The sequence below is a fragment of the Leptodactylus fuscus genome, chromosome 10, assembly GCF_031893055.1.
Source record: "Leptodactylus fuscus isolate aLepFus1 chromosome 10, aLepFus1.hap2, whole genome shotgun sequence".
NCBI lineage: Eukaryota > Metazoa > Chordata > Amphibia > Anura > Leptodactylidae > Leptodactylus > Leptodactylus fuscus.
Window position 1 is genome coordinate 9592714 of NC_134274.1, and position 21429 is coordinate 9614142.

General features: G+C 40.9%; 1 protein-coding gene across 1 annotated transcript; it reads left to right on the forward strand.

The window, feature by feature from the left end:
* The first annotated feature begins 333 nt into the window (after positions 1–333).
* Positions 334–16787, forward strand: HOGA1 (4-hydroxy-2-oxoglutarate aldolase 1). The gene is made up of 7 exons (XM_075257879.1): positions 334–563; positions 1414–1542; positions 2246–2373; positions 2467–2601; positions 3562–3658; positions 13246–13379; positions 16569–16787. Exons 1-7 carry the CDS (start codon positions 350–352, stop codon positions 16716–16718), a joined length of 987 nt encoding a protein of 328 aa, XP_075113980.1. The 5' UTR covers positions 334–349; the 3' UTR covers positions 16719–16787.
* Positions 16788–21429: the final 4642 nt, after the last annotated feature.

Here is a 21429-nt window from a genome sequence, read left to right on the forward strand (position 1 = left end):
ATGTAATGCGCATTTAGCTCACACAGCATTGTACCTATCAACTACAAACAGGACTCAGTCTATAGGGTCTCTACACTTCCCAGAATGCATTGCATCAGTACATGTGGCATACCAGCAGGGGGCGGCAGGGAGATCTGATGTGTGGTGAGGCCCAGCACATGGCAGGTATGTAGTTTCTGTATACAGAGAGGTAGGTGCACAGCACAGCACTAAGCAGCGGCCATGTTTGCAGAAGTTCTGCTTGTCTGTAACATGTCTTGTGTAACACATTTGGCCGGTAATCCTTTATTAATGATTAACTCCTTCCTGGCCTCTGCTAGACACTCACTGAAGAATACTGCACCAGAAAATGCTGCTCCGAAGTCTGCTGCCAGTCTGTATGAGGGGCGTCTGCAGCCCCGGGACCCCCAGGGTTATGCATAGTCTGGCCAGGGCTACAAAGCCGGCTCTGGATATCTCAGGCATTTACCCTCCTATATCAACTCCCTTCAACGACCGGGAACAGGTGGACTATGGCAAACTGGAGGAGAATCTGCAAAAGTACTCAAGTATCCCGTTCAGAGGTGCGTACACCGGAGCCTGTATGTGGGGTCTGGATTAGGCTACATTATAATATCATATCAGGCACCACAACCAACATCATAGATTGCATGGGAATGGTGGGGGCTAGAGAAAAAAATCCAGTAGAGCGGCTCCTATTAAAGGCTTGCAAAGAGCTGGACTTGTTGGAGGTGGTGAGAGGTCCTCTTAAAGGGTATGAAAGCTGCAGATGGTCACATAATAATACCCACTATCATATGAGTGACTGACATATCCCAGCCCAGATCCCCTACGGTTTCAGGTATTGCATAGCGGAATCATGCTGACATATGAGGATTTAGCAGGCTGGGATTATCACATTATCACTTTGCAAAAGCAGAAATTAGATTAGGGATCCTGGCAAAATTTCACGTAAGTCAGATTTCTGATGGACACATTTTTATTAGTTACTCTGTCTTAGGAGTGTATTTACACATTGCAGTTATGTCGTGGCAAGGTTAAGGTGTGAATACACTCTAATGCCTACTCTTCTCCTGACCATCCTCTATTAGAGGCTATTGCAGGTTCTTACAAGGGACCTATGTAATATTTGTAACAGGGGTCGGCAGGTAAACAATGTATCGCTCGGTTCTTCTATTAGGACTTACATTGTATCGATTCAGTTATTAATTGTAAATATTATTACAATATTAATCTTTTCTGATTGAATATATAGATGTATCGATGAGCGCTCATTTCTTCTAATATATCTCTTTGGAGCATCATTTTTCATACCCCTGCTTCATGTCCCTCTGTTATTCCTCCTGGAAATTTGCGGATAAGCTGAAAACTGGTCAAATGTGACTGATCTGGCAGATCTTCCTTTTTTTGCAGGCATAGTTGTCCAAGGGTCAAATGGAGAGTATGCTTATTTGAGCAGGGAGGAGAGACTGGAGGTGGTGCACAGGGTCCGACAGAAGCTCCCGAAGGAGAAGATCCTCATAGCCGGATCAGGATGTGAATGTATGTATCACAATAGCTACAGTAAGGGGCATAGAAATCACTACCGGGCCCTGGAGCCTCAGGGGGGCCCAAAGGCCTCTGTAGAATAAGAAAGCACCAGTCATATAGATAGCACATGATAAGTGGGGACCCCATTGCAAATTTTGCATTGGGACCCAGAAGCTTCAAATTAGGTGACTGTATATAACTGTTGTGTGATATTTAATATATACCCTTTATATGTTTATAGCTGGATATATGCAATGCTCACTGGTCTGATCATAGTGATACCCACAGTGCGCCCATCATAGTTTCTGCCACGGTACCTCCATAACCTCCCTCCTAGTCCTCCATAACCGCACATTTATATGGATGCAATGACCTGTATATAAAACCATGGCTGGCTGGTCATTATGGGTAAGGCTATTATGGCTATTCAGGACCCCGGTGTATACAGTGCTACAGTCAAGGGGGAGAGGACCCGGCTTTGTGCAATACATAAACAGACAACTGATTTCAGTGGACATTCTGTAATGCCTCTCTTCTCCTATGGGGGCACTGCAGGGAAACTAAACACCTACTACCAAGTTGTCCTTCAGATTACAGATAATTGCTGAGGGTTCCGGCAGTGACCCTTGTAAGACATGACATTACCGTTATATTACTAGGTTCCAGTTATCATTGAATGCTATTTTTATAAGCAATTTTCTTGTACTGTTTGAAGCTACACAGGCCACTATAGAGATGAGCCGTCAGATGGGCGAGGCCGGGGCCGAGGCTGTCCTTGTGGTGACACCATGCTACTATCGAGGCAGAATGACCAGCTCTGCTCTGATCCATCATTACACGAAGGTATCCTACTCCGAATAGTGACTGGAGGTCATATGAGGGCAGGTATGTTCCTGTTATGTGCTTGCCAGACTTCATCACATTTCTTAATTTAAGGTTGCAGACTCTTCTCCTGTCCCCGTTATCCTCTATAGTGTTCCTGGGAACACAGGGCTGGATCTACCTGTGGATGCTATTGTGGCTTTGGCTGAGCACCCCAACATCATAGGGATCAAAGATAGCGGAGGAGATGTAAGTCACTAACAGGTCAGAATATCTGTTTGGGGTATTATGTGATCTGGGTCAAATTTTAGTTAAGTTCTGTTTCTGTTTTTTTCTCGCCCGGACCTCCATGACAACTTCTCCCGGCCATGACTTGTTTAGAGAGGGTTTGCTGTACATATGTTTTTAGTGCCTCCTATCCTTAACCTCTATATTAAGACTCGCTCCTCCCAATGCCACACACGGTGCTCACTATAAATAATAGTGCCGCACACTCTGCCCCTGAATATAATACTGCCATACATGCTACACCTAAAAATAATCCCATAATGCTACCTGAAAATAACAGTGTCAGGGTGCATTCACACGGAGTAACGTGCCGCGTGATGTGGCACGTATACGGCGTGTGAGACTTTGAGCGCTGTAAAAGCTCCCATTGATTTCAATGGGAGCCTGGATCGTATACGCCGCGTTATTTTGCGGCCGTGATCTCAATGGGAGCTTTTACGGCGCGCAAAGTCTCACACGCCGTATACGTGCCATATCACTCGGTACGTTACTCTGTGTGAATGCACCCTCACACACTCTACCCCTGAATATAATACTGCTACATACTCAGCACCTAAAACTAGCCCTATAATGCAACCTGAAAATAACAGTGTCACACACTCTGCCCCTGAATATACTACTGCCATACATGCTACACCTAAAAAGAATCCCATAATGCCATCTTCAAATAATAGTGCAACACACTCTGGCTTCTGAATAAAATACTGCCATACATGCTACACCTAAAAAGAATCCCATAATGCCACCTTCAAATAATAGTGCAACACACTCTGCATCCTGAATATAATACTGCCACATACTCGGCACCTAAAAATAGTCCCTTAATGCAACCTGAAAATAAGTGTCACACATTGAGGAGAGTGAGGTCATCACTAATTTATTGGGATCTATGACATCATCATTCTTCTATTTATGTTTCAGGTCACACGAATTGGGCTTATAATTCACAAAACTCAGCACTTGGGCTTCCAGGTGTTATCTGGCTCTGCAGGCTTCCTCCTGGCTGGGTACGCAGTTGGTAAGAATAGTCAGAAATTTAGTTTTTCAGCTATTATTAGTAGTATCAAAAACCTAAATATGTGTATTTTGGCGGATTTTTGTATCCAGTCTCTATGTTTTGATCATAACCTATGTTAACAGTCTTCTTTTCTCATAGAAATATGGATCTTATTTACTCGCATTGGGGAAATCTGTAATACCAAGCACAGCCTATGGACAGGGGTGGCGCTGTTTCTAGAAATAAGCTGATTGGTTTTTTTTTTGGTTTTTTTTTTTAAGTGGGATGGCCATGATTTGAGGATTGGTCTCAATAGCAGGAGAAGAGTGTTGATTTTGTATGGAGAAAGTGACTTGTGAACTAATATAGTGCTGTGAATTGATGGAAATCCAATAGAGATTAGATGGCCCTCCTGCAGCACAGAGTATTTCAGGAGTGGTATAACTTTGGAGGTGTATGAAAGGACTAAACGAAATGTAGATGGAGAAGGATCACCCAGAAACACAGTGTGTTTCAGGAGGTCAACACCCTGAAAAGACATAATGGAACGTACAGGGTTGCAATAATGTTGCGATAATTTTGTGGATCGATGTCCGTGTTATGAGATGTTACAGCTTTTTCTGAAATATTTAATGGGTTCCTGTTTTTGTTTTTTTTTGTTTGTTTCTGGTAAAACTAGGGCAGAATTAAGTGCTGCGCAATATAAAGCTTCTTAATAGAATCTGCAGTCGCAAGTACACTTGGAAACATCTCTCTCTTCTGGGAATAGCGCACCGTACATCACCTGGTGCTCGCGCTCTTTCAGAACATTTAGCCATATGGTGATTTTCTCACATTTGTTCTCTCTTTTTCTTTTTTGTTGTAGCAGCTCAGTGTTATCAAAATTCTAACTTTTTCTTTTACTTATGGAGGCTGCCAACTGGGGGTCAGCTTGGGGTAAGGAACTTTATCTCAAATACTTTAGCCTTAGGGGGGGCCCGTGAGCACTGGATAACTATAATGTTCACATTGGGTGCAAATGCAACAAAGCCCATAATCCAGAGGGGCCAACAGGTTGGTTTAACTTCCCTGCTCCTTCACTAAACACTGCTATATTGGGAATTAATAGATTTCTGACAGTGGAAGGCTGTGTATCATAAGTCTTCTTCCCCATCTTACTCTCCTTTCTGATCTCCTTTGATATCTGGTACTAGGCACATTGTAAATTTATTCCCTCTGGTGCACCGGAGTAAGATGGGGAGGAAGATTTATGATACACAGCCTTCCACTGTCAGAAAGAGAAAATTAACCTATTAATTCCCAATATAGCAGTGTTGAGTGAAGGAGCGATTCTGTGGAGGCTGTGGCACAGAATAGGATACAGTTACTTTGTGAAGGCACTGACAGGGGATGGGAAGCGTGTGTGTTTTGAAGTCTTTATGGTTGTCTGGGCCCAGTAAGAAAAACGAAAAGAAAATATATGTGGCTAAGATGTACCCTTGATAATGGCTGTTAGTTGAAGGGGAAATTGCATAGGGGCCCCAAGTTGAGCTTTTGCACCAGGGTCCATGAGCCTTTAGTTACGCCCCTGCCTGGCGTCCATCTCTTCTTCAGATAAGGATAAACGCCATGCAGGGGAGGGAGAGTGGTCTCCACCATGATAAGTACACCCTGGGGTGAAAAACCTATGGTATGGTTACATTCGCTGGTGGTCTAGGGCAGTGAAGAAACTTCTAGTTATATTCCCTGGTGGTCTAGGACAGTAAAGGGTTCAGATTTAGTGTATATTCCCTAGTGGTCTAGGGCAGTAAAGGATTAAGATCTAGTGTATATTCCCTAGTGGTCTAGGGCAGTAAAGGATTAAGATCTAGTGTATATTCTCTGGTGGTCTAGGGCAGTAAAGGATTAAGATCTAGTGTATATTCCCTGGTGTCTAGGGCAGTAAAGGATTAAGATCTAGTGTATATTCCCTGGTGGTCTAGGGCAGTAAAGGATTAAGATCTAGTGTATATTCCCTGGTGGTCTAGGGCAGTAAAGGATTAAGATCTAGTGTATATTCCCTAGTGGTCTAGGGCAGTAAAGGATTAAGATCTAGTGTATATTCTCTGGTGGTCTAGGGTAGTAAAGGGTTAAGATCTAGTGTATATTCCCTAGTGGTCTAGGGTAGTAAAGGATTAAGATCTAGTGTATATTCCCTGGTGGTCTAGGGCAGTAAAGGATTAAGATCTAGTGTATATTCCCTGGTGGTCTAGGGCAGTAAAGGGTTCAGATCTAGTGTATATTCCCTGGTGGTCTAGGGCAGTAAAGGATTAAGATCTAGTGTATATTCCCTGGTGGTCTAGGGCAGTAAACGGTTCAGATCTAGTGTATATTCCCTGGTGGTCTAGGGCAGTAAAGGGTTCAGATTTAGCTAGTTCTTCATGTTAGCTTTTATTATATTCCTGGTACTTGAGAAATACAAGATTGATGCCGGTTGATATTTTCACCTCATTGCCATTTTTGGCAGTTTTCTTAAAACTTTTTGATAAATGACCTCTGAGCATTCAATCGGGACTGATATTTCTAAACTGTAACGTAATAAACCTCTCGGTGGACAATTACATTTAATGTACAGATATCTATTATCCGGCGCTGGCAGGGTACAAAGATGTGAACGCCGCTGCACGCTGCTCTGAAGCCTAGAAGCGGAGGAATAAAACACCCAGAATATGTAAAAAGGGAATGTGCAGACGGTAGGAGCCGAAACGCATTTCACAGCCGGATTCTCCAGCATCGAAACCTTGATGTTACTCTGACACTGCTGCAAATAGCAGAACTTGATGTTCCCCGAAAGTCTCCAGAGACATTGTAAGAATGGCGTTGTAGAAGTTTGTAACCAACTCTGAGCAAGTGATCTTACACAAATTCCAGGAGACACAATGTCAGAGGAACATGTGGGCATACTATCCGAAGAATGGAATCTGTGTAGTCATATTCACAGCTTGTAAACATCAGGGTCACCTCTATACTACCAGCAGCGGCATAACACATACTAGGAGATGGCGGCCTCTAGGTTGTCACATTCATCTAGAGTCACAATAGGAGTGTATGTACTGACTGAAAGAGCATTATAGTAGTTATATTCTTGTACATAGGAATAGTATTATAGTAGTTATATTCTTGTATATAGGACTAGTATTATAGTAGTTATATTCTTGTACATAGGAGTAATATTATAGTAGTTATATTCTTGTACATAGGAAGTAGTATTATAGTAGTTATATTCTTGTACATAGGAGGTAGTATTATAGTGGTTATATTCTTGTACATAGGAGTAGTATTATAGTAGTTATATCCTTGTACATAGGAGGTAGTATTATAGTAGTTATATCCTTGTACATAGGAGCAGTATTATAGTAGTTATATTCTTGTACATAGGAGTAGTATTATAGTAGTTATATTCTTGTTCATAGGAGGTAGTATTATAGTAGTTATATTCTTGTACATAGGAGTAGTATTATAGTAGTTATATTCTTGTACATAGGAGCAGTATTATAGTAGTTATATTCTTGTACATAGGAGTAGTATTATAATAGTTATATCCTTGTACATAGGAGCAGTATTATATTAGTTATATTCTTGTACATAGGGGCAGTATTATAGTAGTTATATTCTTGTACATAGGAGCAGTATTATAGTAGTTATATTCTTGTACATAGGAGCAGTATTATAGTAGTTATATTCTTGTTCATAGGAGGTAGTATTATAGTAGTTATATTCTTGTACATAGGAGTAGTATTATAGTAGTTATATTCTTGTACATAGGAGTAGTATTATAGTAGTTATATTCTTGTACATAGGAGTAGTATTATAGTAGTTATATTCTTGTACATAGGAGTAGTATTATAGTAGTTATATTCTTGTACATAGGAGTAGTATTATAGTAGTTATATTCTTGTACATAGGAGGTAGTATTATAATAGTTATATCCTTGTACATAGGAGCAGTATTATATTAGTTATATTCTTGTACATAGGAGCAGTATTATAGTAGTTATATTCTTGTACATAGGGGCAGTATTATAGTAGTTATATTCTTGTACATAGGAGCAGTATTATAGTAGTTATATTCTTGTACATAGGAGCAGTATTATAGTAGTTATATTCTTGTACATAGGAGGTAGTATTATAGTAGTTATATTCTTGTACATAGGAGCAGTATTATAGTAGTTATATTCTTGTACATAGGAGCAGTATTATAGTAGTTATATTCTTGTACATAGGAGTAGTATTATAGTAGTTATATTCTTGTACATAGGAGCCGTATTATAGTAGTTATATTCTTGTACATAGGAGCAGTATTATAGTAGTTATATTCTTGTACATAGGAGGTAGTATTATAGTAGTTATATTCTTGTACATAGGAGCAGTATTATAGTAGTTATATTCTTGTACATAGGAGGTAGTATTAAGGTAGTTATATTCTTGTACATAGGAGTAGTATTATAGTAGTTATATTCTTGTACATAGGAGTAGTATTATAGTAGTTATATTCTTGTACATAGGAGTAGTATTATAGTAGTTATATCCTTGTACATAGGAGGTAGTATTATAGTAGTTATATCCTTGTACATAGGAGCAGTATTATAGTAGTTATATTCTTGTACATAGGAGGTAGTATTATAATAGTTATATCCTTGTACATAGGAGCAGTATTATATTAGTTATATTCTTGTACATAGGAGCAGTATTATAGTAGTTATATTCTTGTACATAGGGGCAGTATTATAGTAGTTATATTCTTGTACATAGGAGCAGTATTATAGTAGTTATATTCTTGTACATAGGAGCCGTATTATAGTAGTTATATTCTTGTACATAGGAGCAGTATTATAGTAGTTATATTCTTGTACATAGGAGTAGTATTATAGTAGTTATATTCTTGTACATAGGAGTAGTATTATAGTAGTTATATTCTTGTACATAGGAGCCGTATTATAGTAGTTATATTCTTGTACATAGGAGCAGTATTATAGTAGTTATATTCTTGTACATAGGAGGTAGTATTATAGTAGTTATATTCTTGTACATAGGAGTAGTATTATAGTAGTTATATTCTTGTACATAGGAGCAGTATTATAGTAGTTATATTCTTGTACATAGGAGTAGTATTATAGTAGTTATATTCTTGTACATAGGAGGTAGTATTATAGTAGTTATATCCTTGTACATAGGAGCAGTATTATAGTAGTTATATTCTTGTACATAGGAGTAGTATTCTAGTAGTTATATTCTTGTACATAGGAGTAGTATTATAGTAGGTATATTCTGTACATAGGGGGCAGTATTATAGTAGTTATATTCTTGTACATAGGGGCAGTATTATAGTAGTTATATTCTTGTACATAGGAGTAGTATTATAGTAGTTATATTCTTGTACATAGGAGTAGTATTATAGTAGTTATATTCTTGTACATAGGAGTAGTATTATAGTAGTTATATTCTTGTACATAGGAGTAGTATTATAGTAGTTATATTCTTGTACATAGGAGTAGTATTATAGTAGTTATATTCTTGTACATAGGAGTAGTATTATAGTAGTTATATTCTTCTACATAGGAGTAGTATTATAGTAGTTATATTCTTCTACATAGGAGTCAGTATTATAGTAAAGGAAGGAGGACAGTGGCCAGTCTGCCCCTGTGCCAGTTGTCATCTCAACATTGCATTTATATATAATAAACTGGGTGGTTTGAGAACTGTTCTACCCAGTTTATTACATGGGCACATAGGCAGTATACTGCGTCTATCTGTATATAGTGCAGTGAGCGTACAATGGCATGCATTATTCTAGCAGGGGTTAGACCGCCAGGGCCCCAGGGGCCCACCAGGGGATTCACATGCTTCTCTGTGGGTCAGTCCAAGCCCTTGTGTGATTGTATATAAGCCGGCATGTTCTCTTGTGCAGTACATTACACGATGCTCTTTTGTTTCCAGCAGTTGGCAAGAAAGTTTGTGATTGCTCGGCATGGAGTTAAGCTATTTGCTCTCCTCTCTGTAGAATCGGGATGAAATCCACAAGGCTGCCCCTTCAGCCCTGCAATTATGTGTAATGAAGCGGAGCTAATGATCAGCTCATCTTCTACACAATATCATTGCTTCTGTTATGTTCAGACAGACTCTAATAATGCCGGCCATAATACAGACTCCATTAACTGCATAGTAAATTTTTAAAAGCATTGTGTAAGTTTCGGCAATTTACGTGACGTAGATTTCACTAAAAGTCAGTAATGCATTTTTCAGGTTATTACAGAACATTGCCATTTCATGAGTCAGAATTTGCATTTGGCTCAGTAACTTCCACATTGGCTAAGATCAGATCCTCAGGTCATTACTTTGTCTTAATTTTTTTTTTTCAAGCAGTTTTATTTTTGTTTAAAGGGACGGCGTATCCTTCAGTAGTGGTAAATTGTAGTAGTTATATTCATGTGTATAGGAGCAGTATTATAGTAGTTATATTCTTGTATATAGGAGCAATATTATAGTAGTTATATTCTTGTACAGAGGAGGCAGTATTATAGTAGTTATATTCTTGTACATAGGAGGTAGTATTATAGTAGTTATATTCTTGTACATAGGAGTAGTATTATAGTAGTTATATTCTTGTACATAGGAGCAGTATTAGTTATATTCTTGCACATAGGAGGTAGTATTATAGTAGTTATATTCTTGTACATAGGAGTAGTATTATAGTAGTTATATTCTTGTACATAGGAGGTAGTATTATAGTAGTTATATTCTTGTACATAGGAGTAGTATTATAGTAGTTATATTCTTGTACATAGGAGCAGTATTAGTTATATTCTTGTACATAGGAGGTAGTATTATAGTAGTTATATTCTTGTACATAGGAGTAGTATTATAGTAGTTATATTCTTGTACATAGGAGGTAGTATTATAGTAGTTATATTCTTGTACATAGGAGCAGTATTATAGTAGTTATATTCTTGTACATAGGAGTAGTATTATAGTAGTTATATTCTTGTACATAGGAGTAGTATTATAGTAGTTATATTCTTGTACAGAGGAGGCAGTATTATAGTAGTTATATTCTTGTACATAGGAGTAGTATTATAGTAGTTATATTCTTGTACATAGGAGTAGTATTATAGTAGTTATATTCTTGTACATAGGAGCAGTATTATAGTAGTTATATTCTTGTACAGAGGAGGCAGTATTATAGTAGTTATATTCTTGTATATAGGAGCAGTATTATAGTAGTTATATTCTTGTACATAGGAATAGTATTATAGTAGTTATATTCTTGTACATAGGAGTAGTATTATAGTAGTTATATTCTTGTACATAGGAGTAGTATTATAGTAGTTATATTCTTATACATAGGAGCAGTATTATAGTAGTTATATTCTTGTACATAGGAGTAGTATTATAGTAGTTATATTCTTGTACATAGGAGTAGTATTATAGTAGTTATATTCTTATACATAGGAGCAGTATTATAGTATATTCTTGTATAATACTGCTGCCTATGTACAAAAATATAAACTACTATAATACTGCTCTTATGTACAAGAATATAACTACTATAATACTGTTTCTATGTACAAGAATGGAGACAGTACGCAGGAGACAGTATCATGGTTGTTATATTTTTGTACGTAGGATGCAGTATTTATAGTAGTTATGTACTTATGTATATGCCTTAATATTCCTTTGAGGAGTGAATAATGTTTGATTAATTTTTCACTAAACTGAACTACTGCTGCTTGAAAATTTTATTATATACCCACTAGCCTCTGCCCGCGACTTCATCTGCGGGTTGTTGGCATCAATGATCTGCCTATATTCAGCAAATTGTCGATGGTTTGCCTGCTCCGGCGTTTTGGCAGCTCTTAGGGTGAATTCACACTGAGTAAACGCTAGCTTATTCTGAACGTAAAACACGTTCAGAATAAGCGGTGTATAAAGCAGCTCCATTCATTTCTATGGGAGCGGGGATACGAGCGCTCCCCATAGAAATGAATGGGCTGCTTCTTTCACTCCGTGCAGTCCCATTGAAGTGAATGGGGAGTGCCGGCGTATACGGCAAGCTCTGCTCATGCCGGAGCGTACACGCCGGCACTCCCCATTCACTTCAATGGGACTGCACGGAGTGAAAGAAGCAGCCCATTCATTTCTATGGGGAGCGCTCGTATCCCCGCTCCCATAGAAATGAATGGAGCTGCTTTATACACCGCTTATTCTGAACGTGTTTTACGTTCAGAATAAGCTTCAGGAAACGTAGTGTGAATGCACCCTTAAGCTGTCCTGCTGCTGAACTTGTTCCTCGCACCGTGTCTGTGATTGTTCCGGCATCTCAACAGCTCGCTGGGACGTCATATAATGAGCGACTTTGTTGGTGCTGATGATCCGCATGCTCCGGTGTTTCAGCAGCTCTCAAGCTGGCCTGCCGCTGAACTCGTTCCTCGTGCTGTGCCCGTGATTGTTCCAGCATCTCAGCAGCTCTCTGGGAAGCCATATAATGAGCATGTTGTTGGCGTTGATGATCCGCATGCTCCGGTGTTTCGGCAGCTCTTAAGCTGGCCTGCCACTGAACTTGTTTCTCGCACTGTGCATGTGATTGTTCCAGCATCTCAGCATCTCGCTGGGAAGCCATATAATGAGTGTGCTGTTGGTGTCGATGATCCGCCTGCTCCGGCGTTTCGGCAGCTGTCATGTTGGCCTACCGCTGAACTTGTTCTTTGCGCTGTGCCCATGATTGTTTCGGCATCTCAGCAGCTCGCTGGGAAGCCATATAATGAGTGTGTTGTTGGTGTCGATGATCTCTCTCAGCTCCGCTTGAGGAGAACTCTGTGACCTTTGGCTACCTTCATAGCTCTCGTTGTTTGCGACAAATTACATTTTCTTTTTCCAGGCATGTTTAAAATTGGCAATCTGCCAATTTGGATTAAAGGTGTTTGCCCATGTCAGTTTGTCAGCACTGCCTGGAGCAGATCAGATAATATGCAAAGGTGTGTACACAATCCACAGAGGGTTAGCGTGTGTTTACACAGAGAGATAACAGACCTGGGACCTGAGATAAGCTGCTGCAGGAGCAGTGTAATATAGTATGTGAACATAAATTCATAACAGTCGTGAAGCCTTGTCATTTACCGGGATAAAAAGTAGCCTATGTTTTAATCGAGGTTACAATCTATCTTGCGTTATTGACTAACATCCAAACTTTCACATTTATAATATTAGTAGGATAGGATAGGATAGGATAGAATAGGATAGAATAGTCGGATGCCTTATAACCTCACGATCTTCTTCCATTTTTCAAGAGAACTGTTTTTATTTAACATTTTTCTCCTTTAGGGTGCATGCACACTACGTAACGCCGGGCGTGTATGAGAGCCGTACACGCCGGTGTTACAGCAGGGCTGCCGAACACTTCCCATTCACTTCAATGGGAGCGCTCGTAAACGCCGCTGTTACGAGCGCTCCCATTGAAGTGAATGGGAAGTGTTCGGCAGTCTGCCGTAATGCCGGCGTGTACGGCTCTCATACACGCCCGGCGTTACGTAGTGTGCATGCACCCTAAGTGTAACATCCCAGTACCCATGGCGCTTACTCTTTCTGTCTCTACAGGTGCAGTTGGAGGGGTCTGTGCTCTTGCTAATGTTCTTGGTACCCAACTCTGCGAACTGGAGAGATTGTGCATCAGTGGACAATGGCAGGAGGCAAAGAAGCTGCAGTATCGATTAATAGAACCAAATGCTGCGGTAAGTATGTTACCTGTATGTGCAGTGTTTGCACCGTGGCCATATTGAACATAAAAAGTTATGTGAATTTTAACTGCTCAATATATCTCACCCCTAGTGACAATTTTTTTGTCCTTTTATTGTCAGAAGGGTTTGTCCGTCAGATCGGCCATTAATATTGCAGTCTTAGATACTCCCTTTTAATACATAAGTTGCAAATCTCAAATATTTTTAGAAACTGTATCAGATTAGAAGCGGTAATATTGGGGAAAAATAAAAATGTCATGTGTAATATCAAGTCCCATATACGCCAAACCCTAATTTTATCACTAGACACTTGCCATTAAGAAATGCAGACTAGCGTCTCCTCTCCGATAGCGCTTTGGTTTACGTCTTCTACAACCTTAGACATTTTCATATCTGTATATCTGATGCTCGGTAAGAAAACACCAGACAGGACCTCTCCTAGAACCAGGACGGAGCCCAGTTGGCCGCACAGCTGGCATTTCTTTAAGTAATGGGATGTGCAGCTGTCCTACTGGCAGCCATCCAGGTAATATAATGTAGCCGGAGTATTCTGCTTGTTCAAGGAAGATCTGGCAAACCTGCCAGGGTCAATGAATCTTCGGAAAGGGAAGGAAGAGCCAGAACAGGGATTAGTAATTGCAGCACAGGATAACTTTCTCCATGTTTTATTAGAATTTACATTACACCCGGAACGTTGTGTCCAAACGGGGATTTCTAGTGTCCAGTTTATCTTTACACCTAGTGTAAATCCTCATCCCGCAATAGTATAGTGTACAAATAAATCAATCACTTATGTAGCAAGCCTCTAGTATCAATGTTGGTTGCTTTCTATTCCTCATTGGAGACTTGGGTGCTTTTGGATACATCACACAATTATTAGGTGACTCTTTGGGGGCCGTTTATAGAAGGGGTTGCACTTATTTTCTGGCGCATGAGGCGTTTGAGCAAAAATACGACTTTTTAGTCTTTCCCCACTTTTAAAGTAGCGAATGTACAAAATCTACAATATGTACTATACTATCTTTTTATCTGCAAAATAGAAATAGCGTTTTGCAATTTTGCAGAATTAAGAGTGCAGCTCTGGAGTCCAGTATAGACTGCAGCCAAAAAAGAAAATGTCTTAAAGGGATTCCGCCACCAGGACAGATCAACACAGTCCTGCAGACGGATAGGTTAGGGTCAACTAAATCAAACGTTGCTTCCATTGCCAAAATATTGCATGTTTTGTCAATATGAAAATGAACTCTTTGGAACAATATGGGCATTGCCATCGCTCCAATGAGCTCATTTGTATATTGGCAAAAATGGCAACATCTTGGCAACAGAGGCAGCAACAAACCCAAACCTGGTGACCCCAACCTGATCTGCTGGGTTCTGGTGACACACTACCATGTACGGCAGTAAAGTTTTACTTATTGGAAACATGGAAGGACAGCTGTTAGCATGTCATGAGGTGTTGAACATGAGGAGGTCTATTATGCAGCACCCAGTGACCTGACATTAAAGTGACAGGAGTGTAGACATAATGTACCCTCCATAAATCTCAGACATATAGCCCCCCACCAATCATAAGTCACTTCTCTGAGTATTTATAGGACATGACTGAATGTAATTCACGGAAGCAATGGCGTATGTCTAGAAGGTCGGCCACTTAATGGACACTTCGCATTCCGTATTGTAGTGTATTACATAACAGGGAACGTATTGAAGGGGCACTGCGCTCTTAGAAAGCATCTCACTGTATGCGTCTGCATAAAACCTAACTTTGTGAACAATCTGATGGTCATTGGAGTTACATAATGCTAAATTCTGAATTCTGCAGGATTCCTGTTACTAGAAGGCAGCATTGTGGGAGCTCAGGTGTGATAAAACTGTGCTCAGGTGTTGGGGCTCATGCAGTGGCGTAACTACCGTGGTAGCAGCTGCCACAGGGCCCGGGACATTAGGGGGCCCGGTGACAGCCGCTACCTCTGCGTTTTTTTTTTTTTTTATAGGCCGTTTAATAGGCCATTAAGGGCCCTATTCACTTACCGATCCTGGCTGGGCCGGGATTGGTTAGTGACACTGCGGGCCCCACAAACACTATTATTATACTTGGGGGTCTTCGCAGACCCCCGAGTATAATGATCGGAGGCCCAGAAGAGGTAAGAAACATAAAAAAAAACCACTGTTACTTACCTCTCCACGTTCCAGGCAGGCCTCAAGCCTAGTTGTCTGACGTCTCATGAACCTGGCCTATGTCCAGGGTCATGTGACATCCGACGTCATTGAAGAAGGACTACAGCGGAGGCCGACAGCATAGGAGCCGGGGGACAGGTAAACAACAGTAGTTTTTTATGTTTTTATTCCCCTGGGTCTCCGATTATTATACTCTGGGGTGTGAAAAGACCCCAGAGTATAATAATTGTTTATGGGTGTCCACAGTGGAGCATAATACTGTGTGCAGGGGCAACTAAGGGACATAATACTGTGTGCAGGGGCCACTATGGGACATAATAGTGTGTGCAGGGGCCACTATGGGACATAATACTGTGTGCAGGGGCCACTATTGGACATAATACTATGTGCAGGGGCCACTATGGGACATAATACTGTGTGCAGGGGCCACTATGGGACATAATACTATGTGCAGGGGCCACTATGGACATAATAGTGTGTGCAGGGGCCACTATGGGGGATAATACTGTGTGCAGGGGCCACTATGGGGGATAATACTGTGTGCAGGGGCCACTATGGGGACATAATACTGTGTGCAGGGGCCACTGAGGGACATAATAGTGTGTGCAGGGGCCACTGAGGGACATAATACTGTGTGCAGGGGCCACTATGGGGACATAATACTGTGTGCAGGGGCCACTGAGGGACATAATAGAGCGTGCAGGAATGCGGAGGAGGGGGTCAGTCGAGGTCTTCGGTGTCGGTAGGGGGGGGCGCCATGTCAAAAGTTTGCCATGGGGCCCCACCATTCCTAGTTACGCCACTGGTCTCATGTCTGACAACAGTGTGGAGCTCAACTGTTGTCTATTTCCAAGGGCAACTAGTAGAATTTTGAAGCAACTATGTATATGAACGTAGACAACTGAAAATCGGCCCCAGGATCATATGGCGTATTATAGAAGTGTTAAAACCAAAATAAGAACTTTTTTTAAAATGTTCCTCCTCTTCTTCTTCTTTTTTTCCCAGGTGACACGCAGGTTTGGGATCCCAGGATTGAAGCAGACCATGGAGTGGTTTGGGTACCATGGAGGCAATTGCCGTTCACCCCTTGTACCACTGACGGAGCAGGAGTTGCAAGAACTGAGGAAGGTCTTTACTAGTAATGGATGGCTTTAGTTACACAATGTAAAGAACATTCTAGAAACCTTGGCATGAAACCCCCAGTAAATCAAGTGCAAGAGAAATAAAACTATACATCATATTTTATTACCTGGAGTTCAACTCGAGCTTATTCAGATATAGATGGTGCCAATCTGGACAAGCAGAAGTATAAAGGCTTTACCATACCCTAGGCTAATATTTTGGGATGCAACGTTGATCCAGAGATTTAGTCCAATTTGGAATTGGAAGGGATTTTTTTTTCCTCCCTAATATGGGGCAATTGGCATCAGCCTCGTGAATTTTTTTGGCTTCCTCTGGATCAACGTGGTTGTTTTATAGCATGAACTTGTCCATTGTGTCTTTTTCCAACCTTATTATCAATGTATTTGTAACAAGTCCTCTAAAAGGAGTTTTGGTGAGATCCTTATCACCGTTGTCTCTCCCATCAATATCGAAAGATACATTCAGAATTTAGCTAGTTTCCAGTTACCAGGTAGTACTACATTGTGGGAGCTTAGATTATAGTTACAGGTCACCTGACTGTCAACAGGAAGTACTTATCTGTAGTCTGTTACCAAGGTCAACCAGTAGAATTTTGACAGCAGTTGCATACATAGAGAAAAATGACCTAAAAATGACTCAAAACTGGAACAAATACAGAAAAGCAAAAAAAATTGCTAGTTAGTCAACATTTTATGTAGATTTTAACCATGACGTGACATTTTATCTTGGCTGAATATTCTTAATAGAAAGTAATTGACCCCGTGCAATTTCTATGGTATCCGGTGCCACGTGTCTCTTTCAGGCCTCGGCTACAAACACCGCTCTCTAATTTAAGAGAATATGAATGAAATGTGATGCAAACGGAAAAGAAGAATCTGTCGGGTGTGATAACATTAGCATTTTTAGACTTGTAGCTGGCGGTATCCATTGCACATAAAGTAAGATGTAACGGTTACAGTATGATGCATCGCCACTAAATACTTCTAGAATTAGCCGTGCCCTTCTAGCGATGCAGACCCCGGATTAGTACCCACAGGCTTGATCTCACATTAGCAGGGCATATAAACTTACTCATCATGAGATTCCCGCCGGATGATTTATGCCATGTTTGTCAGGTAGGGAAGCGCTGGAAAAAAAAAAACTGATATCCCAAGGGCTCCTGCTGTCTCATATATTATGTACACACATCATTAAAAATGGCAGTGAATGGAAATAGGAAATGTACTGGTTGGTTGCATCAGATTTTAGACGCCATTAGGAAAGGACGGGTGCTGATAAATATATGGGGGTGGGATAATGTACCCTTACCGTAAATGAGAGGACTCAAAGTCACCAAGGAGTTCATTGACCATATAAAAGCTTTTATCAAGGCCATGGAGCCCCACGGTGATTGTGAATATTAACCCCTTCCCGAAAAAGGGCATCCCATTCTATCCTAGTCATGTTCTTACCACTATAGGAGGTAATGGGATGTACAGTGGAAGGCATGGGTTGTGCCTGCACCATTTACAGCCGAAGATTCTGCACTGTTAACCCCTTAGATGCTGCAGTCACTATTTACTGCGGCATCAAAAAGATAGAAGACTGGATAACCTCTGCAATACTTATTAACTGCAGGTTGTTCATTCTGAAGTCGTATGTGGCTGCTCTTGACCTCTTCTCATGCTCCAGTCTTCTTCCAACATGGTATAGGGGAATATTTCAAGCAGATCAATTTTTGCAAAGCCCCCCCGGCGAGTCTATAGTCATTGTCCAGAACGAGCCAACAAGACACCAGAAAAGCTGAGGATTCAATATGTGACTTTAATGCGTTTCAAGTATAGTAGAATTCAGACATAAGACACCCAAGGCACAATTCTCGAAAACAGACAGAGCGTGTAGTGAAGACATTCAATAACTGTAAGTGAATATATATTTTACGTACTCACATAAATAAGCAAGAAGTGCTGAACACAAGTCATATCACACGATGAACATTGACATCCAAATGGCTTCGAAACCACAGTGATCCTATTCCGTAGACTAATGCTCCTGAGATACGTATGCTGGAGCGCAGTGTAGGGTTAAATATGGGCTCTACCCCTTATCCCTGGACCTCTACTCAGACTGACCCAACTATCAAAACTTCTCCGTCTCCACCTTCCTACTCTTTGGGCATGAATGTCCAGCTTCCATATGCTGATGTGGAGATGTGACCAGTATTTCACCCTTCTCGTCCACACCCAACTACATAATACTGGAAATGAATCATATTTGGGATGGGATCCGGCTGAGTCACGCTATAGATGAACGTGTCTATAGACAGCTTATGCTGGAAGGTTTATACTCCCGTACATGTTTACAGCCATATTTGCATGACTCTTAGATGCCACCTGTCATAATGGGTTTATCTAAAGGTGGCCATACACATTAGATTAACATTGGACGAACCTGCCAATTCTGGAAGGAATGGCCAACCATCTCAAGTAAATGGTGGTGCCCTGATTTCCTCCCATGGTGAATATTGGGGAAAAGAAGGTTCAGGCTCTTGGATGTCAACATATGTTGTGTTGTAAGGGAACGTAAGTCACTGTCTGAGTTAGAGTTACTCCACTCTCCCTGTTGAGGACACATGCACACTTGGCCAAGAAGAGGACTCATGCGTACGGTGGAAGAAGCAGCCAAGGTGAACATCTATCAGCTCATGAACATTCAGCGGACATCTATACACCAGAAAACGGCCATAACAAAGTTGCAAGTCGTGGGTCTGAGACTTTTTTAAGTGCCATTTGTGCAAAATTGCCCCCTACCGAAATGACAGATAACATGCTGACATAAAAAGTGGTGAACACAAGAACAGTCATGTCCGTAGTGATGAAGACAATGAAGCGTTATTGGAAGGATCAGTTATCAAGATTAGATTAGTGGTAAGAAGCAGCCAAGGAGCTCAAGTGTGCACCACAGTCTTATCTTATCCAAGCACAGTGTTCGACCCTATATGTGGCTGTGCCTGGTACTGCAGTTTAGCCCATTTAAGTACAAGGGACAGGTTCAGTAATAGACACCTCTGTATATACGATGCCTGGAGCCTGCCAAGTGATACAGGGATACACTTCTTTGCATACACTTCCTTTTGACTCCCTGTTCAGGTCCTGCACAGCTTTAGGGATCTAAGATGCCAGGAATATAGTAAAGTACATGGTGAATACATTGCACTGGGACAACTAGCTATGGTCATTGGTTACAATGGGACACCACTGGTTCGGGAGGATTGATTTAGACCAGGACTGGATATATATAATTGCCTATATTTATACATGCGATAACACCTTTAGTATATAGTTTTGCAGTTTATTAGTATAGACGTTGTGTGTATGGTTTTACATGCCTGTGTACAGTATTTGTTATTTCCTACTGCTAGTCTTTGCTTACCTGGCTCCAGCAATGTCCTGGCGCTGTGGTCACCTTAGTGGTGTTACCGGCCCAGGGTCACAGGTCAGGGCTGGAGCCGGGTGAACAGGGGCCAGCGGAAACCTGGGAAGTGTCAGCATGGGTGCAGGAGGGGATTGGTAATCCTTTTATTATTTTGATTGTCAGCTAAAAATTTTATGGGGTTGGAAGAGGCCACTATACAACTTTGGCTAGGTATAAGCCCTGTTGCTCAATATGATTATTGGGTCAAGAGTTGGGTTGTGTAGGCTTGGAACATACCATAGACATGTCTGATAAGTCACTTCTGGGTGATCAGAGTGTGAAATTTTGGCACAAATGTACATTACCAAGAATGGTGGCCAACAAAGGTCAACTTGCAATCTTTTGTAGTCTAAAAGGCATCAAATAAATGGTCAACATTGCTTCAGACCAAGGTAAAGCCAAAATGACACCCCTGCCAACATCATTTGCAGTTTTTGCCCATAAAAAATGGAACATATAGGGAGCCACTATAGCTGTTAGGTCTATGGGGCCACCAATAGCCATCTCTAATGTCTATGGGCAGAGTCAGGACAAGCATTACATATAACATTCATAGACTGTCAATGAACAAAGACGCAAAGTACATTCAACCTGTCCATAGACACAGACGTATCGTAACACTATTGTGTGGAAGGTTTCCGAGTCTCTCCTCTTGGTTGTCAGACATGTCCTCTGAGCTTCCAGTATGTACAAGTTTACAGCCACCATGGCCGGACTTCATTACGAACATTTCCCATATATTTTACAGGGTGTCTGTCACCAGGACAGATCCCTTTATATTACAGATAATATCCCCAAAATAGTAGATGCAATGATGCCCAAACAACATCGGATCCCGAAGGAGCCCATTGACTATAACGGGGTCCATCAGGTATGCGTTGTTTTGTCCTTGACATCCATGATAACACACGGACTCTGTGCCAGACGGACACTGGTGCAACAATTCATATTTTCATCATTCCCGCTTGCTATATGAATCTGGGGCAGTATCAGTCGGATTTGCACTCTGCTATTACTAGATCATTTGTATAGGGTCATGTGATCATTATCATGTGCACCCTGATCACGTGACTCGTCTCATGTGCACCTTGATCATGTGGCTCATTGCACTTGATCGGATTGTATAGTTCCTGGTTTCGTTGTGTTTGGGAGGTTACACCCTACAGGAGTGGATTTGTGGTTTCAATCCCGTTTCGGGTGAGTACTTTGCAAACTTTTACTTTTATTGATTTTCTGTTGCGCTTTCATAGAGGACGCTGCAGGATATTTT